Here is a 26,479-nt window from a genome sequence, read left to right on the forward strand (position 1 = left end):
TCTCTCTCTCTCTCTCTCTCTCTCTCTCTCTCTCTTTCTCTCTCTCTCTCTCTCTCTCTCTCCCCCTTATCTTCCATCTTAGAATCAATACTATGTATTGGTTCTAAGGCAGAAGAGTAGTAAGGGTTAGGCAAGGGGGGTAGTGACTTGTTCAGGGTCACACAGCTAGGAAGTGTTTGAGGTCAAATTTGAACCTAGGACCTCCCGTCTCTAGATCTGGCTCTTAATCCACTGAACCACCTAGCTGCCCCCCATGTCTCATTTTTAAAAAACTCCTTAACTTCCATCTTAGAATCAACACTAAGTATTGGTTCCAAGGCAGAAGAGTGGTAAAGGCTAGGCAAATGGGGTTAAGTGACTTGCCCAGGGTCACACAACTACGAAGTGTCTGAGGTCAGATTTGAACCCAAGAACACCCCTCATATTTAGGTCTGGCTCGCTGCCCACTGAACCATTTAGATGCTCTTACTTTTGTTTTTTATTTCCCTTTCAACTGAAGATCAGAGGAAGAGATCAGTGTAGGCTGGAATAGCCAGGAACACTTCCTGGAAGAGGTGGACCTTGAGGACCCATAGGCTTGGTGTAGGTGTAGAGGAGGAGGTGTCAGAGTCCTTGGTCCCAAGATGAAGGACAGAATCCAGGGGCATCTGTACATATTCAGTTAAGGGAGCATCCCTCTTATATCTGATGAGTCTACTCACTCCATGCTTGTGCTTTATAGTAAGGTAGACCCAAGTGAGAAATACAACTGCATCCTTCAGATGGGTACCTGCACAATAGAACTCCCAGAAGACAAAGTGCTGACAGTATATGATGAGTTCACCATCAATGGCCATAGTAATGTATCTGGAGTAGAACTGACATATCCGGGGGACCTCACGTACCTGCCCAGGCACCACAGTGAGTACTATCTTACCTCAGGATCAGAAGAATGGGAGGAAGTGTAGTGAATATTCCAGGAAGGAAAACTTCCTAGTCTTCAGTAAAAGTGATGTGATGGTTGTTGAGCATGGCAGTGTATTCCTGTTATCTCTGTTACAACGGAAAGCTGAGGCTGGTGGATCTCTTGAGTTTCAGGGTTCTGAGAATAGTGCTAAAGCTGATTGGGTGTCCCACTAAGAATGCTATTAAAAAGATAAATCCCTGGGAGTGAAGGGCCAGGTGGTCTGAGGAAATATAAACCAACCCAAGATGGAAGAATGGAGCAGGGGAAAATCTGCATCGGGAATAGGCAAGAAGTTACCATTGAATTTCCAGCTTGGTTTGGATGAGAAGACCCAGGCTCAAATAAAATAAAATAAAATAAAATAAAATAAAATAAAATAAAATATCGATGTGTTTAGCATCTCAGTGGGTAGCTGAGATCCAAGGAAGCTGGGCATGTACCCACTGCCTGGAGGGAGCCACCATGCTACAGCCTCTTAGCCTTAATATATTGTATTTGAATTTAGGGAGACGGGAGTTTTCTTGTCCCCCAGTTGCCTCAGCCTATCCTGCTTCAGTTTTGCAAAGAAAGACCTGGAGTTAGGAGCAAATCTGGGATCTCTGTTCAGAATCAGCCTGCAGATCTGATATGGGGTATAGGCTTTAGAGGAAAAGACAGGTTAAAGGACTCGGGTTCTTTTAGTCTAGAGCAGGGTACAGTTCTTTGTCCTGGGGGAACAAAGAGAGCAAAAGTGATGAATAACTTGTCAGTAGCATAAGGGAACATGACCCTATTCTAGGGTCCTTCCTTTATGGAGGGGGCCAGCTAGATAACCACGAGCCACTGTTCTCCATGTCTGTGGATCAGACAGGAGGGAATTTGTTTGAATGGCGATAGGAAGGACTTCAGTTAGATACTGGAAAATCAAAACTTCCTACAATTACATTATCAAGGGAGGCTTTGAAGTCTCCTTTCTATAGATTCTTTTTTTTTTTAACCCTTACCTTTTGTCTTGGAGCCAATTGACTCCAAGACAAAAGGTAAGGGTTAAAAAAAAGTCAATACTGTATATTGGCTCCAAGGCAGAAGAGTGGTAAGGGTAGGCAATGGGGGTCAAGTGACTTGCCCAGGGTCACACAGCTAGGAAGTGTCTGAGGCCAGATTTGAACCTAGGACCTCCTTTTCTATAGATTCTTAAGGAAGGGGGGAAACTAAGCCTTAACTGAGGTTAGATGGATGGAAGAGGCGCCTTCTTCTGGGTCCTTCTAGCCCCAGAATCCCTCTAGGATTCCCTCAGTGCACCTGCCCAGACTGGCATCTTCCCTGCTCAGATCCTTGCCTACTTGCAGTCTCTTCCATCCCAGGCTCTTCTCCTGCACTGTGGAGTTTTTGGAAAGTGGGGCGGCGGGGGTGGTGGTGGGAGACTCCTGATAGGAAAAGGGCTTAATTTCCCCACCCCAACCAAATAGTCGAAAGCATCCACGGACCCCCTTCAGGAGGTCCCGGGCCCAGATTCACCTGGGTTCTTTCTGTTCCAGTCAAGCTCGATCCTCCTTCCAACCTGCAGAGCAACGTCAGCTCTAGGGGCTGCATCTTTTCCTGGAGTCCTCCAATAGAGGAGCTGTACATGTCCCTCAGCTACGAACTGGCCCTGAGGCAGCACGGGGAGGCCTGGGAGGTAAGGATGCTGACCCCGAAGCATGGGCTCAGCATCCCCCAATTTCCCCAGCTTGGGAAGATTTCTGGGCGGGGGTGTCTTTGATGTAAGAAGCCTCTCCTATCCTCCGTGTCCCATTTACAGCCCACTAGCAATATCAGCATCCCTGTTCCCACTCTGCTCCCCACCCGAACCCCAAACTTTTCTCTAGTGCCCAAACTGTGTTGTGCCCGATGCAGAGACGTGGGTATGGCTCCCAGCCCCTGCTGTCTGAAGGCTACAGACCTAAGACGGACGCCCTGACACACGGGGCCCAGGAGTCCCAGACTGTGGTGGCTCTAAGGCAGGAGCGGGCCGGGGGGTATTCGGTCCAGGCCTCTGGAAGCTGGCACTGTGGAGGCCCAGGACCCAGGCTCTCTGCCCGGAGCATCAGGCCTGCCCACTGACACATGTCTGAACACCCCACAGCGGGCAAGACATAAAGATCGCATTACGGGGGTGACCGTGGCCACCATTGAAGCCTTCGAGTTTGTCCCCAACTTGCTCTATGAGGCCCGTCTGCGCTGTCGCCTGGGCTCCCGGGAAGCGGGTGAATCCTTAGATGACGAGGAAGAAGATTTCGACTACAGGAGCCAATGGAGTGAGTGGAGTCCAGTCCTGCAGTTCCCGTCCCCCATCTCTCTAGGTAGGTGAACTGCCATTGCTCTCCTGGGGGCTTCCCAGGCTTCCAGCTCTGCAGGAGAGGCCAGGGAGAGCTTCTGCTTTCTCACAAAGCCCTGGGTCAGGTCCTGTGTCCCCCGGCACCGCTGACGTCAGAAAAGAATAGAACTAAAAAGGAAAAAAAAGAAAGACGGAGAACTCCCTTCATCCACGCAGAGGGGGACAAAGTCCTTGTGCCCAAGACTTCGTAGCTTTCCTTAGCTGGGGGTGAGGGGGGTGATGGGGACTAGAGGAAAGAGGCTGAGGATCCAAAGGGACCCAGTCAGCACTTTTCAAGTGCCTATTCTATTATGAAGTGCCTACTACACGGAAGGCGCGGAGCTAAGCGCTAGGCATGCGAAGATAAAATGAAAACACAGTTCTGTCCTTCATGAAGTTTACATTCTAACGGAAGAAGGTGGATACAACTTGTAAACAGATAACTTTAGGGATATTTGGATGACTCAGTGGATAGAGAGCCAGCCCTGGAGTTAGGAAGTCCTGGCTTCAAATCTCCCCCAGACCCTTCCTCGCTGTGAGACCCTGGACAAATCACTTGACCCCCATTGCCTAGCCCTTACTGCTCTTCTACTTTGGAAGCCATACGTAGTATCAATTCTAAAACAGAAGCTAAGGTGTTTTGTTTTGTTTTTCTTAATGAATGTTTATACTTGTGGAAGAAAGAAGAAATACTAACAACTAAAGGGAATAGGAAAAGCTTCCTGTTGAAGATGGCACATAACCCTTGCCTTGATAGAAGCTAGGACTATCCGGATTACTTTCCCAGCTTTGCCAGTGACTTTTTCTTGGGCTAGTCACTTTTTTTTTAATGAACTTTTTTTTTGTCTGAATTTATTTTTTAAATTTTTTAAATTTTATTTTTTAGAAAAGATTTCCATGGTAACATGATTCATGTTTTTACTTTCCCCTTCATTCCCCCCCCCCCATATCCTATGTGCATTTCCACTGGTTTTAACACTTGTTTTTGATCAAGACTTATTTCTATATTATTGATAGTTGCATTGGTGTGATCCTTTAGAGTCTACATCCCAAATCACTTGTTTTTCCTCTGTGTTTCCACTCCTGCAGTTCTTCCTCTGAATGTGGGTAGCATCTTTACCATAAGTTCCTCAGAATTGTCCTGGGTCATTGTATTGCTGCTGGTACAGAAGTCCATTACATTCGATTTTACCATAGTATATCAGTCTCTGTGTACAATGTTCTTCTGACTCTGCTCCTTTCTCTCTGCATCAATTCCTGGAGGTCATTCCAGTTCACATGGAATTCTTTGGAGGGAATTTTCAAAGTTGTAATTTTAAAATTTCTAGTTTTCCAGTCTGTAAAATGGGCGATCTGTAAGATTCCTTTCATGTATAAGGTCCTGTGGTTTTTCCTCCTTGCACCGATACCTGAGAGTTTCAAGTGAGGCAATTTCCAGTATCTCAAGTAGGACAGAGCAAGGCATTTTTTTTAAACCCCTACCTTCTGTCTTAGAGTCAATACTGTGTATTGGCTACAAGGCAGAAGAACAGTAAGGGCTAGGCAATGGGGGTCAAGTGACTTGCCCAGGGTCACACACAGAGCAAGGTATTCTGTTCAGAGAGCATTATAGAAAAGGACCCAAAGCCACTCATCTCATCTTGTTTTACAAATGTCCGGCAAATGAGTGTCCAGCACACATATAAGTTCTTAGTAAAAGCTTTCTGATTATGGAAGGCAGCTTCGTATTCATGGGAAACAAATCAACAACACCCCTTACCTGTCCATTTATCCCAGGAGGACCACAGGCTGGGCCACCTTACCAGAAGATGGTCTCCTCTGAGTGTACAAAGGGCGATCAGGGAATCTCTTGCTCTGATGTCCCGGGCATCTTATATAGTGGGCATGTAGACTCTGGCTCCATGGAGATAATCTACACGAGGCAGGTGGTGGTGGTAGTGGTGGGCTATTCCCCTGTTAAAAGAAGATCATCTATAATCTGACTTTCTCATTTTACAGAGGAGGAAAGTGAGATCCACAGATATCAAGTGACTTGTTCAAGGTCACTTAGATAATATTAACAGCTAGCATTTTGATAGTACCTTCATATTGCAAAGTGCTTTACAAATATGATCTCATTCTCACAACAACTCTGGGAAGCAGATGCCATTATTATTCTCATTTACAGAGGAGGAGAATGAAGTAGACAGAGATCAAGTGACTTGCTCAGGGTCAAACAGCTAGTATGTGTCTGAGGCTGTTTGTGAACTCCAGGTCCTGGGGCTCTATCCATTGTGTCAACTCAAATATCAGGGTTGAGATTTGAATGCAAATGATATTCTTTCCATTCTATCTTGCTATTTCTTGCTGTTTGTGATCTGATCTTAGGGCATCGCCAGGCTTCCTCTTTTCATCAGACCCAAGAGAAGCACTGGCACCGTTTCTCTGAGCAGGCTGGACTAAAAATGGCCAGAACCACATGGTTCATCCCCAGCACAATGATAACCATATCAGCTCACATTTCTGTGGTACAAAATATTTTCTCAGTCAACATTTATTAAGTGCCTCTGCTAAGGCCTGGGGGATACAATGGAAGGCAAAAAGAGTCTTTCCCTTCAAGGAGCTCATATTCTAATAGGAGAAACAATATATAAATCACTCAGTGTGTACTATCTATCTATATAAATAAATAATCATCTCAGAAGTCATTAGCTAGCCATTGCAGGGAGCATCCCATAACCCTGTGGGTTTGAGAATAAAATAAGAAGTATCCCCATTTTATAGAGAATGGAACTGAAACTAAGAAAGTAGAAGGGACAGAATGTTAGAACTAGAAGGCTGCCTGACACATCACTTAGTCTAAGTCTTCTCCCCTTTTATACAGTTTAGAGATCAAGAAACTAGGGCTCATAAAAGTTGAAGGACTTGCCCAAGGTGATACACTCATTCAACCTGTAGATAGTATCAGATACAGAAATTATACTTGGAGGGCAGCCGGGTAGCTCAGTGGATTGAGAGTCAGGCCTAGAGACGGGAGGTCCTAGGTTCAAATCCGGCCTCAGACACTTCCCAGCTGTGTGACCCTGGGCAAGTCACTTGACCCCCATTTCCCACCCTGACCACTCTTCCACCAAGGAGCCAATACACAGAAGTTAAGGGTTTAAAAAAGAAAGAAAGAAATTGTACTTGGATATTTTTTATTAATTTTTTTTCAAACGAACAAGCTCGAGTTCTCTCTTTCTCTCTCCCATCTTTCCATCCCCCCACCCCCGCCCCAGGGAAAAAACAGCAGTAAAAAACCTTTGAAATAAACATGGACAGATGGGTGGTACAGTGGATAGAGTGCCAGGCTTGAGGTCAGGAAGATCTAAGTTCAAATATAGCTTCAGACACTTACTGGTTGTGTGACCCTAGGCAAGTACTTTAATACTGTCTGCCTCAGTTTTCTCATCTGTCAAATGAGCTGGAGAAGAAAATGGCAAATCACTCCACTATCTTTGCCAAGAAAACCCTAAATGGGGTTATGAAGAGTCTTATACAACTGAAATGATTAAACAACAATAAACTTGTATAGGTAGACAGTCAAGTCCAACAAATTCCTGCATTGGCTGTGCCCCCAAATGTGTGTCATCGTGTATCTTGAGTTCATCATTTCTCTGCAGGTAACCTGCTTTATCATGAACCCCCCGGAATTATGGTTAAACTCATCCAGGTCTCCTTAACTTCAGATTCACTCTTTACTCTACTCTCTAGACCAGTGATTCCCAAAGTGGGTGCCACTGCCCCCTGGTGGGGGCTGCAGTGATCCAGGGGAGCGCTGATGGCCACAGGTGCATTTGTCTTTCCTATTAATTGCTATTAAAATTTAAAAAAATTAATTTCTGGGGGGGTTAAGTAATATTTTTTCTGGAAAGGAGGTAGTAGGCAAAAACAGTTTGGGAACCACTGCTCTAGATCATGCTCCTATACAGAATTAGGATTTTAGAATTTGGAGCTGGAAGAGACCTTAGAGATCCTTTAGTCCAATCCTCTCATTTTGCCAGGGGTGGAACTGAGACCCAGAGAGTGGAGTGACTTGCTCAATAGTTAGCAGAACAGCACAGCCACAATCCAAACCTAGAGCCTCTGACTCCACATCCAGGGCTCTTTCTACTAGACCACAAGCCACATAGATTCAATTTCTCAATTTACACTGTAGTCCTTAGCAACTGCCAGACCCTTGCTCAGCCAGGTCCTTCAGTTCTCTCTGTAGGGCCACTGGTTGCTAAGTTCCCAGCCAGTAGCTGTGAGAAATTGATGCTGATGGACCTGCCCACAAGTTACAGAAGAGAGCATTCTTGTTAGTTAGCACTATGATTTGCCCTTATCTCTTCAGGTTTCCCAACTTAATTTCTTTTTTAAAGATTTTATTTTATTTTTAAATTTTGTTATAGATATATTTTATTTATTTATATTATAGAAACATAAATAAATGTATATTTATAGATACTGTTTATTATGTTAGCTTAATTTAATTTTATATGACTAATTACATATAATAACAATTTTCAACATTTTCAGAATGTTTTCCCAAAATTATAAGAGTCAAATTGTTTCCCTCTCTCCCTTTCTTCCCCCTTCCTGAGGTGGTAAGCTATTTGATCTGGTTTGTACAGGTATGATGATGGAATACACACTTCCATATTGGTCATTGTTGTGAGAGAATACTCCTATAAAACCAAAATACAAAAATAAAAACACAAATAAAATAAAGTGAAAAATCATATGCTTTGATCTGCATTCAGAGTCCATCCCAACTTGACTTCTCTCTTTTTTTAAACCCTTACTTTCTTATCTTAGAATCAATACTATGTATTGGTTTCAAGGCAGAAGAGTCTAGGTAAGGGCTAGGGAATGGAGGTTAGATGACTTGTCCAGGGTCACACAGCTAAAAGTGTCTGAGGTCATATTTGAACCCAGGACCTCCCATCTCTAGGTCTTGCTCTCAATCCACTGAGCTACCTAACTGCCCCTCCAATTTGATTTCTTAAGAGGCATTGACTTTGGCTGGGGCTCAACACTCTGAGGGCATGGATACTCCTGGTGGGTCAGAGTTTGGATTTGGGTTTGTGTGTATTTGTGGCTGTGGGTGACAGCCAAAGCTCAGTTTGTAGGGAGCCCCTGAGAAATCCCGCTCCCCGCACCTTCAGCCCTGGTGCTGATTGCAGGCTGCAACACAGCAGCTGGCAACAGCTGATAAGGACTCCTCAGTGCCTACACCTACAGCTGCCAGGTGCATGGCCTGGGGCACAAGCATGAGCCCTTGGCTGGGTGGTCACCTGGAGGAGCCTCTCTGTGGAGCAGGTGGAGGGAAGGACCTGTCTCTCAGGAACTCTTTAGACTTGATGGGGTGAATCTGTGGCTCCATTTGACCGCCTCCACCAAGGGTTACTGAGAACATTCCGAGGAGCCCACATTCCTCCTGTATTTTGGTGCCGATGCTTCTGCTTGACCCTAAAGGACCATGGGTACTTCACTGTGTCAGAAAAGAATAGATTTCTATCTTGGTCTGAGATATCATCTCACCAGAAATTCATTGGCTCATTCTGGAAGATCAAGAGCCTTCTATAGCATAGGGAAAAAGAAGATAGATTGAGACCTTGAAATTTTCCTTATTTTACCACTCCAGCATTTTACAGATGAGGAAATCGAGGCACAATGACTCGTCTAGAATCTGACGTGAGATTGGAGTCTTCTCAGTTCCAAATCCAGTGCCTGACACACCATGCTGCCTCTTCTGGATTAGGGGTCAGAGAACATGGTTTGATTCCTGACTCTAACCTGTGGTAATAGCTCTATGACCATGGTTAAGCCTTTTATGTTCTGTGAGGCTCAGTTTCCCCATCTGAAATAAAGGAAGAAAATAATATTTGCATTGCCCCCAAGCAGGTTGTTGGGAGGAAAATGCTTTGCAAAGTCCCATGTTTATGTGAGCTATCATTATTATTATTATTATTATTCTCCTGTTTAAGAAAAGAGAGACAGGAATTAGATGGAGGGAGGAGGGAGAAGCCAAGAATAGAAGATAATTGGAGGGGAGAGGATTTGCTCCGAAGCCCCTGAGAACTCCTTGTTCTACCCTGGCATACAGCCAGGAGCAGAGCGTCAAGGGCTGACTGCAAGCTGGGGAGGTTGGGGCCTCGAAAGTCCTCAGGATACAAAGACAGTCAAAGAAGGTAAATGCCTGCAGAGCCAGACAGATGAGGCCCCTGGAATGAAAGGCTCCATCGGCAGCCCTGACTCCAGGGAGGCCCTTTCCTCTCTAGAGAAGCTCAGGCTTGTGTGCCTTGGTTTGGGGTACGAGAGCTTATGGGGAGAGCATTCCAGGGACAGATGGAGGGGAGAAGTTTCCTGGGGCCAGAGACAGAGAAAGCCTGGACTGTGGCTGCGCCACTCGTAGGGGCTATGGCTCTGTCCTGTCTGCTGTTGGAGCTCGGAAAGGGAAGATCCAGTTATTCTAGTCAGTTATTTATTATTATTTATCATGTTACAATAATATTTATTATTTATATACAAATATAGATATTATATTATTTATGAATAGAAATACGATTCATATTTATTAAGCACCTACTGTGTGCCAGGTATTGTGCTAAGGGATATGGATATAAAGAAACATGGAAGACAATCCCTGCCCTCAAGGAGAGAGAATATGTAAATCATTATGTACAGACAAACTATAGACAGGATAAATTTGAAATAATCAAAGGAAGGAAGGCACTCAAATCTTAATCAATGGCGTTGTGGGCTTTAGAGCTAAACTTCAAGGGAACTTTGTGTCATTTTAAAATTAATTTTTAATTTAATTTTTATTAAGTTTGTAAATATATATTACAATCATAAATAGATGTATTACATTATATAACACAAATAATATCATTTATTTTTTATTATAGAATATAACACAATATAATAATATATTAAATATAAACAATATTATTTATAAGTTTATTATTATTTTGATAAATAATAATATAAAATATAATATATTATGTATTATAAATATGTATTTATGTATATAAATGTATAAGATAAAAATTTAAATTATCATTATTATTTTATTGGCAAGGAGTAAACTCAGGCTCAGAAAGGGTTCAATAAATTGCTAAGGGTTACACAGGTAAAAGTGAGTGGCTAGATGGCAAAGTGGATAGAGTACCTGGCCCGGAGTCAAAAAGACTCATCTTCCTGAATTCAAATCTGGCCTCAGAAACTTGTTAGCTGGGTGACCCTGGACAAGTCACTTAACCCTGTTTGCCTCAGTTTCCTCATCTTTCAAATGATCCAGAGAAGGAAATGGCAAACCATTCTGCCAAGAAAACTCCAAATGGGGTCACAAAGAGTCAGACATGACTGAAGCGATTCAGCCAACAGCACAGCTAAATAGCAGAGTTGGAACTTGAGCCCAATTCTTCTGGTTCCAAATCCAAAGATCTCTGCAGCACTCACTTCCTTTTCCATTTATTCAGTTCGATTCAAATGATGCCATTTCCATTTGGCAAGTCTTTACCAGCAGTGTGCCCAGCACTGTGCTAGATCATACCGGGGAGACAAGGATCAGAAATCACGTTGGACGTGTCCTCATAGCACCTCAAAGTCGGTCTGTCTGACCTCCTCACCATATCATCTAAGGCTGGTTCTGGATTATGTGGCATAGTGGAAAGGCTCTGGAATTTGGAATCAGAGGTTCTGGGTTTGAGTCCTAGTTCGCTTTTTAGCCATATGGGCCTTAGCAAATCATTTAACTTTTCTCTCTCTCTCTTTCTTTTTTTTTAATCTTTACTTTCTGACTTAGAACCAATATGACATATTGGCTCCAAGGCAGAAGAGTGGTAAGTGTAGGCAATGGGAGTTAAGTGACTTGCCCAGGGTCACACAGCTAGGAAGTGTCTGAGGTCAAATTTGAACCCAGGACTTCCCATCTCCAGACTTGGCTTGCTATCCACTAAACTACCTCAGTGCCCCCTTAACTTCTTTTAATAAAAGTTTCATCATCAGTAAAATGGGATTAATAATCTCTGCCCAAGTCCCTCAGAGGGCTGTTGCGAGCACTGGATGAGGTTATGAAAATGAAATTGCTTTGGAAAATTAGTATTCTCTTATTTGTGAGACAAGACAACATGTGAAGAATATCAGTTAAACGTCTGCAAAGTATTTGGTGGTTCACAGTGTGCCTCACATACATGGTCTTATTTTATGTCCACAAGAATATTATCTCCTTTTTACAGATGAGGAATCTGAGGCCCAGAGAGAGAAATAAATTGCTTTACATGAGATTACACATCAAGTTAAGATGACAACGTAAGATAATAAGTGATTTGTGTTCATCTGTGTAGTATAGACACTCTGACAAACTGGCATTAAAAGGTGGAGAAATTCAGTTCCTAAACTTCTTTTCTCTCACCTTCATGGAGGCATGTCTTTCCTCTCTTCCAAATAAAAAAAAAGTCTATTCTAACAGCCCGGAGATAATCTTAATAATCTAACAGACTGGAGATAATCAGAGATAATCTAAGAGTGTAAGCTTTTAGAGAGCAAGGCTTTTCCACCTTTGTATCCTCACTGCCTAGCACAGTGCTTTGTGTGCAGTAAATACTTAATAAATATTTGCTGAATTGAAATCTTCGAAGGTCTCCAAGTTACCAAGGGGCTGTTTTCCAAAAGTTCACATGTGAGTTGGTTGTGTGGAACTCAGAATGCTTTTTCTTTTCTTAAAAAAGTGTTTGCTTTTTGTTGTTGTTGTTGTTGTTATAGTCTTTCTCTGTGCCTCCCTTTCACCTTTGTTTTACCCTCCCCAAATCCTACCTGTTTCCCTATGCACCTAGAGGATGCCTTTCCCTGCAGAGAGAATATTATTAATTCAATTCATCAATAAGTACTTATTAAGTGCTTGAATGCTTTGAGAGACAGGACTCAGACTTTGTATTCAAGATATTAACAATGTAATGAGGGAGGCAAACGGTCCACAAATTGTTATATATAAGATCCATACGGGGGCAGCTGGGTTGCTCAGTGGATAGAGAGTCAGGCCTAGAGATAGAAAGTCCTGGGTTCAAATCTGGTTTCAGATACTTCTTAGCTATGTGACCCTGGGCAGGTCACCTAGCCTCCATTACCTAGCCCTTATGATTCTTCTGCCTTGGAACCAATACACAGTATTTATTTTAATATGGAAGGTAAGTATTTAAAAAAAGAAGATACAGACAGAATGGACATAAGGCAACTTTAGAGGGGAAGACCTTGGTGGTTGCAAGGACCAGGATAGGCCTTCTGCAGATGGTGGCATTTGAGTTGAATCTTAAAGGAAGCTAGGGATGCTAAGAGGGGAGTGGAAGGAGACAGAGCATTCTAGACATGAGGAAGAACCCTTCTCACCAATTGCCTATTGGATATTACAAACTGGATGTCCCAGATATATCTCAAACTCAATATGTCCAAACTAAACTCATTCTTTTCCCCTCCAAACCTATCCCTCTTCCTAATTTCCTCATTTCTTTCAAAGGTGCCACCATCCTTCCAGGCTCCCAAGTTTGAAACCTGGGCATTATTGTATATTCCTCTCTCTCCTTGCCCCCACATACCTAACTGGTTGCCAAATCTTGCTGTTTCTACCTCCACAACATTTCTCCCCATTGACCCCTTCTCTCTATTCACACAGCTTCCACTTTGGTTCATGCACTCATCACCTGTTGCCTAGAAAAATCGCACAGACTTATTTGGTGCCTCTGCCTTGTCTCTGCCCACTCTAGTCTAATCTACAGGCTTCAGCCAAAGTAATTTCTCTTAAGTATGGATCTGAACAGAATGACTTTCTTACTCAATCAACTCCAGTATTGCCTCTAGATTAAAATATAATTTCCTCTCTTTAGCTTTTTTTTTTTTTTAACCCTTACCTTCTGGCTAAGGATCCATGTCAGTGATGGCGAACCTTTTAGAGACTAAGTGCCCAAATGGCAACCCTCATGCTGCATGTGAGCCCCCCTGCCTTACTCCACATAGGGGAGGAAGGAAGTGCTTCCATTGGGCTGCTGGGCAGAGGGGTGGGTGATGAGAGAAATATCCTCAGGTGAGCATGGAGAGGAGGAAGGGAGCAGCCTCCTCTGGTATATGTGCTATAGGCTCACCAACATGGATCTATCTATACTAAGTTTTGATTTCACAGTAGAAGAGTAATAAGGGCCAGGCAATTGGGGTTAAGTGACCTGCCCAGGATCACATAGCTAGGAACCATCTGGGGCAAGAATTGAACTCGGGACCTCTTGTCTCCAGGTCTGGCTCTCTAACCACTGAGCTACCTAGCAGCCCTCTCTTTTTAGCTTTTCAAGACCATAAAAATATGGCCCCAACTTATCTTTCCAACATCATTGGATCTTACTCCTCTTCTCATATTCTGTGATTCAGTCAAGCCAGCCTATTCTCCTCCTCACACATGACATACCATTCTCCCATTTGTTCTGGCTCTGCAATGTGCCTGGAAAGCACTAAGTCCTTTCCTTTGTCTCATTGAGTCCCTCTCTTTCTTTAAGATTCAACTCATGCATCACTAAAAAAAAATTTTATTTTAAAATATTTTTCCATGTTCCCATGATTCATTTTCCTTCCCTCCCCCCTCTCAAAGGCGACAAGCAATTCCACTGGATTGTACAAATGTTGTCACTTGATACCTATTTCCTTATTATTCATTTTTGCAATAGAATGATTTTTTAAGACCTAAACCCCAAATCACATACCCATATATACATATGATAAGTGATATTGGTATGTTCTTTTGCATTTCTACTCCCATAGTTGTTTTTTTTTCTTAATGTGGATAGCATTCTTTCCCATAAATCCTTCAGGAATGTCCTGGTTTGTTGCATTGCTACTAGTAGCAAAGTCTATTACTTTGAATTTTCCCACAGTTTTACTTTCTGTGTACAATGTTCTTCTGGTTCTGCTCATTTCACTCTGCATCTGTTCATTGAAGTTCTCTCAGTTCAGATAGAAATCCTCCAGATCATCGTTCCTTACAGCACAATAGTTTATTCCATCACCATTCATGTGTCATTTTTGCAGGAAGCCTTTCCTGACATTTCCTATCTGGTAGTGTGTTCCCTCCAAGTTTATATTTATGCTATATGTTTTTGTATATACAGCATACATAGTTGTCTCTCCTATTGGTATGGAATTTCTTTGCACGTGGTTGTACTATTTATGTATTTGTAGTCTCTAGTAGAGTGTCTGTCACACACACGGTGTTTAAATAAGTACTTGCTGTTCCATGGATTAATTGGTTGGTTATCTGAAGTACATCAGCAGCATGACAAAGGGCTACAAAGGTAGTTGTAGCTAGATTGGGGAGGACTTTAATCAGGAGTGCCAGGATGAGGAATTTAACTTTTGGATGGCAGGCACCTGAAGGGACAGTGTGGGCAACTGAAGCTTTTCCAGTTGAGGAGTGACATGATTATAATGACATCTTAGCTTCAAAGAGGTATGGCAGATGGATTTGGTCAGGAAACAGACTGGAGGGTGGAGAGATCAATTAGGAGACCATCATGAGAGTCTGGGGAAAAGAGGGCAAAGGTCTGTACTGGGGCAGTTGTGATGGGAGTAGAAAGAAAGAGACTGATTCAAGACATAGCATGGGAATAGAATAGACAGGCTTTAAAAATAAATAAATAAAAATTTAAAATTAGAAAAAAGAATTATCAGGCTTGGGCCTATGACTGGCTCTAGGGTTTAAGAGAGAAGTGCCAAAGACGGATCTCTAGTTTTAAGCCTCAGAGGCTGTGAGCATGGTAGAGATATTAAGGAGTGGGTGATACTTTTGGGGAAAGGCAGTAAGTTCTTTTTTGAATCCGTTATTCATGGTAGATAGACTAGCCAACAAAGGTCTTAATAAAATAATAATAAATAAAATAATAAAAAAGTGACAAAAATGGAAACATTATTTGTATATTTGCAATGGAAAATATAGTAACTGAAAAATAATACTGTTTGGTAAGATGCTACTTCCCCAACCCCACTCCCGGTCTAAGAGATGATAGCAAATGAAATATTCAGATATCAGGAACTTACATTTGTTGATACTAATTCTCTATGTCGTATTTTCCCGAGTATTTTTCAAATATGCTATTTCACTTCATTCTGAAAGATAGATGGCAAAGATAGACTAGAGACTCTTCAAGGGAAAAAAAATCCTATGATGTTCCGGTGTTATTGTAAGTGCCTCTTATGAGGTTGGAACTCTAAGAGACCTAGAAAGTTTAATTGATTTGCCCAGAGTTACAAAATTACAAAATAAGCTCAATAATCATGGTAGCTCACATTTTATTTTATTTTTTAATAAAACCCTTACCTTCCATCTTAGAATCAATACCAGGTCTCTGGACCTGGCTCTGAATCCACTGAGCTACCCAGCTGCCCCTTCACATTTTATATGTTACTCTACCATTGCAAATCCATTACATGTTATTTCATTGGATTTTCTTAATATTCCCGTGAGTTTGGTATTATAAGTATTATTTCCTTTTTAAAGCTGAAGAAACTAAGGCTAAGGGAAGTATAAAATTTGCCCAAGACACATAGCTAGTAACTGGCTGTTGATACAGTGAATAGTTGTTAGTACAACTCCATTAAAATTACGTTTTTTGCTTTTGGAATAAAAAACAAACAAACAAACTCAGGGGGCAGCTGGGTGGCTCAGTGAATTGAAAGCCAGGCCCAGAGACAGGAGGTCCTGGCTTAAAATCTGGCCTCAGACACTTCCCAGCTGTGTGACCCTGGGCAAGTCACTTAACCCCCATTGCCCACCCTTACCACTCTTCTGCCTTGGAGCCAATACACAGTATTGAATCTAAGATGAGAGGAAAGGATTAAAAAACAAAACCAAACCTGCTAAAGTGCTTTCAGTGCTCAGGTCCTGCTTTCAGCTCTGCATGGACCCAAGTCCTTGATTTCAAGTCCAAGACCCTTTCCACTACATTCAATGGTGGTTGCTAAGATGACTTTTATGATACAATGTCTGGCCTTTGCCGTCTGAAGGTTTAGTCCAATCTGTACAGTGGCTCTTGGATTTGTCTGTTTATTTTACTCACCATGGAGGGAAGGATGAGTTTCTTGAAGATGCTAACGGGTCGAATGTTTGGTGTCTTCCAGATGTCTCCTCGCCACCCCAAGGCGGCCCTATCAGCATGATCATCATTTTCTCCATCTTCCTTTTCCTGATCAGCCTGCCTTACATCCTTTTCAAGCTATTTCCCAGGTAAAGGACCCCAGAAAAGACTGAGTTTGGGTCTCCAAGTCCCCGTCTGCAAGAACTTCTCCCCTCGTCTCCCTTTTCCTGCCCAAACCTGGGCAGGAGAAGCCTATGGTGAAGAGAATGTCTACCTGTCCTTTCCCAGGTCTCCCACCATTGATGTTCTGGAAGGAGGAGGATTTTTCTAAACTTCTACCTTTTGTCTTAGTATTAATAACAAGACAGAAGAGCAGCAAAGGCGAGGCACGATCAGGGTTAAATCACATAACTGCAGGGTCACACAGCTAGGAAGCAGACAAGGATCTTGAGAGTTCATGGTTTAGGAGATTGAAGTTTTGAGAAAGAAGAAGCCTTTCTGACAGAGCCATCAGCTAGGAACTCAGTTGCTAAATCCCAGTTCTGGGGAGTTGAATAAGGGAAAAGAATTTGGGAAAAGAAAAAGAGGAAGGAGAATAAGTCGTGGAGGTTTGCCATAGAGAGAAAACATCTCCCTATTGTTGGAGATACATGGATAAGTCCAAGTAGTCCCATCCTAATTATGGTTCTATTGTGTAGCATAACGGAAATAATGCTGGTTTGGGAGTCAAAGAACCTGAGTGTGAATCCTGCCTTTGCTACTTACTCTCTATGTGACCCTGGTATCTCACATATTTAAATCCCAAAGTCTAATGGGCTGACTCCAGAGGTAGTGAGTTCCTGGGCTAGATGGCTCAGGGGAGAGTCAGGCCTGGAGACAAAGTCCTGGGTTCAAATCTGACCTCAGCTGTGACCCTGGGCAAGTCACTTAGCTCCAGTTGCCTAGTCCTTTCCTCTTTTCTGCCTTGGACTGGTACTTAGTATTGATACTTTTTTTTTTTTTTTAAATAACCCTTACCTTCCATCTTGGAGTCAATACTGTGTATTGGCTCCAAGGCAGAAGAGAGTGGTAAGGGTAGGCAATGGGGGTCAAGTGACTTGCCCAGGGTCACACAGCTGGGAAGTGTCTGAGGTCACATTTGAACCTAGGACCTCTCGACTCTAGGCCTGGCTCTCAATCCACTGAGCTAACCAGCTGCCCCCTCTTAGTATTGATTCTAAGATGGAAACCAAGGTTTTCTAAGAGTTCTTCTCTGCCACCAAAAATCTTCAAACAAAGTTTGAATAATGCCTTGTCAGGGTCGTGGTGGTGGGGATTCTTGGTCAGGCTCGAGCTGGACTAGATAACCTCTGAGCTTCTTTCCAGTTTTCAGATTCTTCAAGAATTCTTTGTATCACCCAGTTCATCAGGTCTCTCCTACTTCAGGTTTTGCCTCATCCCAACCCTGCTCCCCCTACTATTCCCAGGACCCTCAACCCAAGGGATCTTTCTTGTCCTTCTCTGCCACCCTCTAGAGTGAAGAAAACCTTCTACCAGAATGTGCCCTCTCCTGAAGCTTTCTTCAGACCCCTCTACACTGTGCATAATGGAAACTTTCAGGTAGGAAACCCACGTCTTTCCCCAGTTGCTAGGGTCTAGCCCTGTGATGGCAAACCTATGGCACACATGTCGAAAAGGACATGCAAAGCTCTCTCTGTGGGCACTCCTGCAGTTGCCTGCCAGAGTTTGTTACTAGAAAGCCAGAGGGACTGGGGTGGAGCTGTTCCCCTCCCCCTCTCTCCATGCGCCCCTCTGCCCAGCAGCCAATGGGAGCGCTTCCTCCCTCTCCTCTCTGGGCTGGGGGTGGGGCACAACACTCAGTCTGGGGGTGGGGTGGGAGTGTAGTCTGGCACTCCCTCTCTAAAAGGTTCGTTATCACTGGTCTAGACACTGTTCCCACAGGTCCCTGATGGGCCTCTTTTGCCCCTTCCTTTCTTCTTCTTCTTCTTTTTTTTTTTTTTTAAAACCCTTACTTTCTATCTTAGAATGAATACTATGTATTGGTTCCAAGGCAGAACAGCAGCATAAGGCCTGGGCAATGGAGGTTAAGTAACTTACCCAGGGTACAGTTAGGAAGTCTCTGAGGCCAGATTTAAACTCAGAACTTCCCATCTCTAGGCCTAATTTTTTTTAAACCCTTGGTGGCTCAGTGGATTGAGAGCCAGGCCTAGAGGCAGGAGGTCCTGAGCTCAAATCTGGCCTCAGACACTTCCCAGTTGTGTGACCCTGGGCAAGTCACTTAACCCCCATTGCCTAGCCCTTACTGCTCTTTTGTCTTGGAGCCAATACACAATATTGATTCTAAGATAGGAAGTAGGGTTTTTTAAAATAATAAAATAAAATAAACTCTTATCTTCTGTTTTTTTTTCAAGGGCTTTTATTAGAGGTGGGGAACATAAGCTCAAACAATAAGTTACAGTTCTGGTTGTCATTCAATAGGTAACTTGATGGAGCCACCTTCTATGTGAGGAAGGCTCTGTCCTCAGCAATGTGTGGGAGAGGGGGGAGGGATGCAGACATGAACTTGATAATATTGCTCTCAGAGATTTTACAGTTCAATGAAGGAAATAAGACATGAATATAACTAATTATAATATAAATCAGAACATAAGGGTACAGGAAGGATACAACCAAATTCCATGAAAGATTTAGTAAGTCTTCTTAGACCCCAAAAAAATCAGTCGGAAGAGACCTTTGGTGGAGCCTCTGAAGGACATTTGGTCCAACTAGTAGTACCTGAGCAGAAATCCTCTCTAAAACATCCCCAAGAGTAGGCATCCAGCCTCTAACTGAAGAACTCTAATGATGGAGAATTCACTACCTCTTACAGTCCATTGCACTTTTGGAAAGCCCTTTTAGGAAGATTTTCCTTATATTGAGCTAAAAATCTGTTTTTTTGCAACTACTTCAGGATCTGCTCTCTGGAGCCAAGCAGAATAATTGAATAAGTTCAATCATTTTTCTTCTCTCTCTCTCTCTCTCTCTCTCTCTCTCTCTCTCTCTCTCTCTCTCTCTCTCTCTCTCTCTCTCTCTCTCTCTCTCTCTCTCTCTCCTTTCCTTCCTTTAGCTTTCTTTCTTTCCTCTTTCTTTTTTTCTTTCTTCTTTCTTTCTTCCTCTCTTTCTGTCTCTTCCTTCCTTCCTTCCTTCCTTCCTTTAAAAAACCCCTTAGCTTCCATCTTAGGATCAATCCCAAGTATTGGTTCCAAACAGAAGAATATAGTAAGGGTTAGATAATTGGGGTTAAGTGACTCTTGCCCCGGGTCACACATCTAGGAAGTATATATGAGACTAGATTTGAATCCAGGATGTCTTGTCTTTAGGCCTGGGTCTCCATCCACTGAGCCACGTAACTATCCCCAAGTCCATTTGTTTTTCCTATGTGACAGCACCCTGCCCTCCAGATTCTTGAAGATAGCAACTGGATCCCATGCAGAATCTAAGAGTTGGGAAGGAGCTCAGAGATTATTTAATCCAACCCATGCCTGACCAAGAATCCCCACCTACGATATTCCTGGCAAGACATTATACAGTTTTGGTTTGAAGACTTCTAGTGACAGCAGAGAACTCACTACCCCTTAAGATATCCCATTAGACTTTTGGACTCATTTATTAAGGAACTATTCCATTCCAACAGGCATGGACGACCCAACATTTTCCCATAAGAGAGTCTTATTTTAAGTGTTGGGGCATCCTGCCCCCTCAGAGCCTTCATGTATCCCCCCAGTATACTGCTTATTCATGTGAAATTTGTTTTCTTCTTCCCTAGAGGCCCTTTTTTCATTGTCCTCCTCTAAGCTTTTTTTCCACAATATTTTCAGTCCTTCAACCAAAGCATGGGATACTTTCATATCTTCTCATTATTCTGTTCACCTTTCTCCAGTCATGCTCCAAGTTGTTGAGGGGGAAACTGAACACAAATACTCTAGGTATGGTCTGACCAGGCAGGAACCAGAACAAATATGACTGTTCCATTCTGGACACTATACTTCCCTTAATACAAGCTAAGATCCTACTAGCTTCTTGAGAGCCGTATCATACTTCTTTTACATTGAGTTGTCCTTTTTCATTAAGATGCCCAGATCTTCTTATTTTCCACATAAATTTCTCTCTAACTATAGCTTTATCTGCCCTGTTTTTAATAAATTTTGTATGTGTATATGTGCATGTGTGTGTGTGTGTGTGTGTGTGTGAGAGAGAGAGAGAGAGAGAGAGAGAGAGAGAGAGAGAGAGAGAAGAGAAGAGAGAGAGAGAAAGAGAGAGAAGAGAGGAGAGAGGAGAGAGGAGAGAGGGAGAGAGGGAGAGAGAGAGAGAGGGAGAGAGGAGAGAGGGAGAGAAGAGGAGAGATACACAGGAGAGAGAGAAAGAGAGAGATATAGACAGAGAGAGACAGAGAGAGAGAGAGAAACAATGAGTTATTGTCTTTATACTTAAGGATCTACCACAGTCTAGTGACTGTAATATATGCATGGTGACACATAACCAGCAACACTTGGCATTATATAATAAGTGCCAGATAAGAAATCTTTATGTTCTTCAAGACTCAGCTTAAGAACCACCTTCTACATGAAATCTTTCTTGATTTTCCCCCGGATGTCCCCTCCTAAACTACCTTGTATTTCTTTTACACATACTTATGCATGTACATATTGTCTCCCCTTGCAGGATATAAGCCTCTTGAAGGTAGGGATGATTTCATTTTCTTTGTATCCCCAAACCTTAGCACAATGTCAAGCAGAGGGTAGTTCCTTAAGAAATGCATGTCAATTGATTAAAAGAAAGCCTCAAGTCCAGGAGAGAGAATGCCTCTTGGCTGGTGGGGAAGGAGGTTTGGTCAAGGAAGAGAAGGTAGGATTGGGGCCAGTATTTGAAGGATTTCACTAATCCGGAGTGGAGAAGGAGGATATTCCATTGCAAAAGAAAGACATTAGGGAAGGCATAGAAGTAAGAAGCATACTCACGCAGAGAAAGAATGCTATCCAGATCCAGAGGAAGAACTGTGGGAGTAGAAACACAGAAGAAAAACAACTGCTTGATCACGTGGTTTGATGGGGTCATGATTGGGGATGTAGACTCTAAACAATCACTCTAGTGCAAATACTAATAATATGGAAATAGGTCCTGATCAATGACACATGTAAACCTCAGTGGAATTGTGTGTTGGCTATGGGACAAGGGTGAGAGGAGGGGAGGGAAGAACATGAATCATGGAACCATAGAAAAATAGTCTAAAATAATTAATTAAATAAATAAACTTAAAAAAAATCAGTGAGTGAATGAGGGGGAACCTTAGGAAGTGGCTCTGCATCTGTGTGACTAATTTGGTGCGTGATTCAATTTGGCTTATGGGAACTTTACCCCTGCATTCAGATGTTTCTGCCTATGTTTCAGATGTGGGCCAGATCTGACCTTCTTGGCCCCCAGCTCAGAAGGCCAGGGGCCATGGACAGGAGAGTCTTGACCAGAGATGAACTTTTGGGACTCATGTTTGGGGAGTCGATTTCTCACCTCTCCTGCTTCCCGATGAAGTCCAAGAGGGTAGATATTATGGAAGAGGAGGATCCTTGCAAGCCCAGAGGGCCTCATGAGGAATCAACCCAGCAGGACTCAGATTCTAAGTACCTCAGTGCCGAAGAACTGGAGAATTGGCGGCTACCCGGGGTGACGATAGATGGGCATGGAGATGATGATGATGCTCAGGGCTACCCAGACTTCCCTGGAGCCAGCCAGTCTAGTTCATTGGCTACAAGATGTCCTCACATTTCCCTGAAGCAGGAGGATCAGACCCCAGAAAGCTGCTCCCCTATCAATAGTGATTACTGTACCGTAAGTGGCAGTGAGATGCCCCAGGCCTTGCCACTTGCTGGAGAGCTACAGGGCCCTTTGGCCAACATGGATCAGTGACTTCCTGGTCTTCACAAGGCAGGTCTCTTCCTGGAGCCCACCAACATTTAGGTACTTCTGCCTAGCCAGGCCAGATATCTCTTGGATAACAATGTCCAATTTTTAAGTGGCCATGGGGTCAGACACCAGGAGACCAACAAAGCTCCAGCATCTCTCCAGGAGCCATGGGTTTTGTCAGGGGGTAGGAAGCACCTACGAACATTCCCTAACTGCCCTATTTCTCCCCAGAGTGGAGTATGAGTACCCTTCCTCACCCCCACAATCCCTCCTGAGAGCAACCTGGGCCCAACTTCCTTCTACTCTTTCTTTTGTACCCCAAATACCAGAATGTCTTATTCAAAACTAATTCTGAGTTCATCCTAATAAACTTTATTATGCCTGTTTGCATAGCATTAAATTCTTAGCAAACTGGACCAAAATTCCATCAAGTCCCTGTATCCCAGCCTGAGGTCGGTGGTCTGACTCCTAGCTCTCAGGCTCCTTCCTTCTTCCTTCCTCAACAAATCGTTCAATCCTATTAAGCATCCGCTGGGGCCAAGGTACGGGCACTGAGTATATAAAGATAAACAAATGGAGGTGTTGTTTCTTGTTTTCAAGGCCTCCTCTCTTCCACAGTTCCCAGTGCATCAGAGCAGGGGATGAGAAAGGAACTGTGCTGGTTTCCTCCCTGACCCTGACCACATCCCTGGTAGAGGAAGCACAGTAGGCAGGTGCCCTGTAGAGGTTTACACTCCTTTGAGGCTGGTAGATGCTGCTGCCCCCTGAGCTTCCTCTCACAGACCCTTCTTTCTTTCTCTTTCTCTTCCTTTTTCTGCTCTTCTATTTTTGGTCCTTTCTCTTGATCCTTTGGGTTTAGGTCCACTAGCTGTTCCCTCTGGTCTCTGGGTTGTAGGTGTTGTCAAACTGTATTTTGACTCATTGTCACTCAAGGTCCCCAACCCCATTCTTGCTCTGAGCCCTCACTGTCCCTGTCGGCCCCTTCTTCTGCCCAATTCCTTCCAGGACCAATATTCTTAACCAGAGGTCCATGAACTTATCAGTTGTACCATTGTCTGTATTTCGACATAATTTGCTTTGTTTGTAATTCTATGTATTTTATTTTATGCATTTAAGAATGTTATTCCAAAGAGGTGTTCGCAGGCTTTACCAGATAGCTAAAGGGGTCCATGACACAAAAAAGATTAAGAAGCTCTGGTCTAATGTTTTCAGAAGACTTAGAGGCTTCCCATTTACTAGCTGCATGGCCTTGGACAATTCACTAAAACTCTTAGGGCCTCCATTTCTTCCTCTGTAAAATTGTAAAAAAAATCATTGGATTTCAAGACCTGTGATGTCTAGTCCCCTTCTTGAGCATAAGTTGAAATAACCTTGTTTGAAGAAGGTATAGGTTGATCTCTTTTTGGGGTGAATCTAGACCAATTTGGGGTCCTAGGTTTGCATGTAATGGGATCTGGCAGCCTAATATAGACAAAAGACAACCCTATAGCCATTCCCCATGTTCCCTGTCAGTCAGAAGATTCTCCCATCTTGCTCCATGGTCCTTTACAGACTTCTTTTTGAGGGGCAAACTAATGGAGTATCAGTTACTGATAGGTTGCTAGGGTTCACTTGCCATTAGCTGTACCAATGGGAAAGAACCATGTCCTGGATTATCCAAATCAGCAGAATTTTAATTAGTTTGGAATTAATTATATGTATGTAAATTCACTTGGAAATAATTGAGCATGCATATATGTACACATACTCATACATAGACACACCAAGAGATTAACCTTTCCTATGTTTTTTAAATCCTTACCTTCCATCTGAGAAGGAAGTAGTACTTAATATGAAGTATTGGTTCCAAGGTTGGGGAACACTAAGGATTAGGCAATTGGGGTTAGTGACTTGCCCAGGGTCATACATCTAGGAAGTATAAGATTAGATTTGAACTCAGGATCTCTTGTCTCTAGACCTAACCCTCTAACCACTGAACCACCTCACTGCCCCTTCTGTATTATTTTTTAAGGCTAATGTTGACATGAACTTCCATTGACTGTCACCGGGGCAAGGGGAGGAACAGAAAAAGGATGGGGTGCGGGAGAAGTGAATCAAAGTTAATTTTCCCTAATAAATATTCAGAAAGGAGTTCCCTCTTAGTTCTTCAGTCTGAAGATTTAGCCAATGCTATTTTGTCAGTCCTTAGGAAGCAAAGGTTATCAGAGGATGGATCATAGAGCTAGAGCTAGAAGGGAGGATTTACAGACCATCAAGTTGAAACATCTCATTTTACATCTACAGTATACTGAGCTCCAGGGACATCAAGTGACTTATCCAAGGTCACACAGGTAGCAAGCATCAGACTTAGATTTGAACCCAGGTCCCCCTTTCCTCATTTTACTTTGTCCTGGTCAGCTGTGATGAGAGCAGATAAAGTTAGAACATGTTCATGCAGAATTCATCTAGGGGATGGTATAAGGATGGGAAATCTGAAAGGAAGAACCTCAAGATTTGAGGAAGAATAATAGAAAACAAGCACAAATCAGTTCCCTCATCTCCCTTGGGCCATTTGCCTTTGGAATGCCCTGATAGCAAGGCAATACTCCCTTTCCCTTTTTCCCCCCCTTACCTTCTGTCTTAGAATTGGTATAAATATTGGTTCCAAGGCAGAAACGTGTTAAGGGCTAGGCAATTAGAATTAAGTGATTTATCCAGGATCACCTAGTTAGGAAGTATCTGAGGTCACCTTTGAATTCAGGATCTCCCATCTCCAGGCCTGGTCTCCATCTACTGAGCCACCTAGCTTGCCTCCACGGCTCCCTTTCCTTAACCCAATACACTTTGTTTCAGCTCTAATGGGACAGAGGTGTGGATGGACACACACAGCTGACCTCAGGCCTTGGGGAGTTGGGACCCATGACAGCCACCAAAGCAGCCTGCATTTCCCACTTCCATCACGGACAGTTTCTATCCATTGGTTCAGTCTAAGTAGCTCTTCATGAGTGAATTATTGTTCAGCCCCCCTTTAGAAACCATTGAGAAATGACTTTCCAGGCTTTTGCCCATCCTGCTTGATGGGAGGCTGGCTTAGTGGTGGCCTGGAGCATGCGAGGTGGGAGCTTTGGATGTGATGACTGTGTTTGTCCTTTTTTCCTTACTTCTCTGATTAAGGGTGTAGCTCAGGCTCTGGCACTCAGACCCCCATCCTCACAGCAAACGAAACCCCCAGAGGGTGGCCACCTATTTCTCCCCTCAGTGTCCTAGAGATGCTAATCCAGAGGGGTTGGGGTGGCTCATGAGTCCCCAGCCACTGTGCTTCCTCCATTCAATCATCAATTGATACCAATTAGGTAGTTGCACTTAGCTTTTCACAATGGATATTTACTAGAGTGATTTAATAAAAACAGTTGGTTCTTATTAATCACTCTCAAATAGTCTCATTAAATCACTCCCCAAATTGGGGCCCATTCTCTCCCTGGTATATAAAGTCTAGGGGGAAGTGGGCTCAAGCAAAAAGCATATGCAGGAAAAGGGATAATTCACAGTTCTTTATATGGGACCTTGTGAAGTTCCCCTGGACTTGTAGAGTCCTCAGACTGCCTTTCTTCGGGGTATCTTGTTTGTCCTTGGTTCTGATATTCTTTTTTTTTAAACCCTTTCCTCCTATCTTAGAATCAACACTGTGTATTGGTTCTAAGGCAGAGGAGCAGGAAGGGCTAGGCAATGGGGGTTAAGTGACTTACCCAGGGTCACACAGCTAGGAAGTGTCTGAGGCCACATTTGAACCCAGGACTCCAATCCACTGAGCGACCCAGCTTCCCCCAGATTCTGATATTTTTATGAACTAATTTGAAGACATAACCAGGATAGTTTTTTGATGTTCAAAAATCCTCTAACTGTTCTAATTCCACAAAGTCAAAGGAGAAGAAAGAAGTGCATTTCCCTCTCTGATTTCTCACTGCAATTTCTTCTTAAGGGATTGGTTGTAACTGCTCTCCATGTGGGCTGTCCAGCACTTGAAACTGCCTAATAATTCCAAACTAGCTTGCATAATTATATAGGCCCTATAGGATATGACCAAGTCTTCTCAGCCAGTCCTACTATATTTCTTGTGCAGTCATTTCACTTTACCCAATGGCTTTTGCTCCTTCTCCACTTGTTTAA

At 43.2% G+C, this 26,479-nt stretch overlaps 1 protein-coding gene across 1 annotated transcript in view; it reads left to right on the forward strand.

The window, feature by feature from the left end:
• LOC123248811 (interleukin-9 receptor-like) overlaps positions 1-22,336 on the forward strand; it is a 41,247-nt gene extending 18,911 nt beyond the window's left edge. Inside the window, exons 4-9 of the mRNA XM_044677690.1 lie at positions 722-900; positions 2,464-2,603; positions 3,051-3,267; positions 16,440-16,545; positions 17,911-17,995; positions 21,824-22,336. Coding sequence (XP_044533625.1) covers positions 722-900; positions 2,464-2,603; positions 3,051-3,267; positions 16,440-16,545; positions 17,911-17,995; positions 21,824-22,336 — 1,240 coding nt within the window. The remainder of the gene's footprint in view (positions 1-721; positions 901-2,463; positions 2,604-3,050; positions 3,268-16,439; positions 16,546-17,910; positions 17,996-21,823) is intronic.
• Positions 22,337-26,479: the final 4,143 nt, after the last annotated feature.

This window comes from Gracilinanus agilis, chromosome 1, assembly GCF_016433145.1.
Source record: "Gracilinanus agilis isolate LMUSP501 chromosome 1, AgileGrace, whole genome shotgun sequence".
Lineage (NCBI taxonomy): Eukaryota > Metazoa > Chordata > Mammalia > Didelphimorphia > Didelphidae > Gracilinanus > Gracilinanus agilis.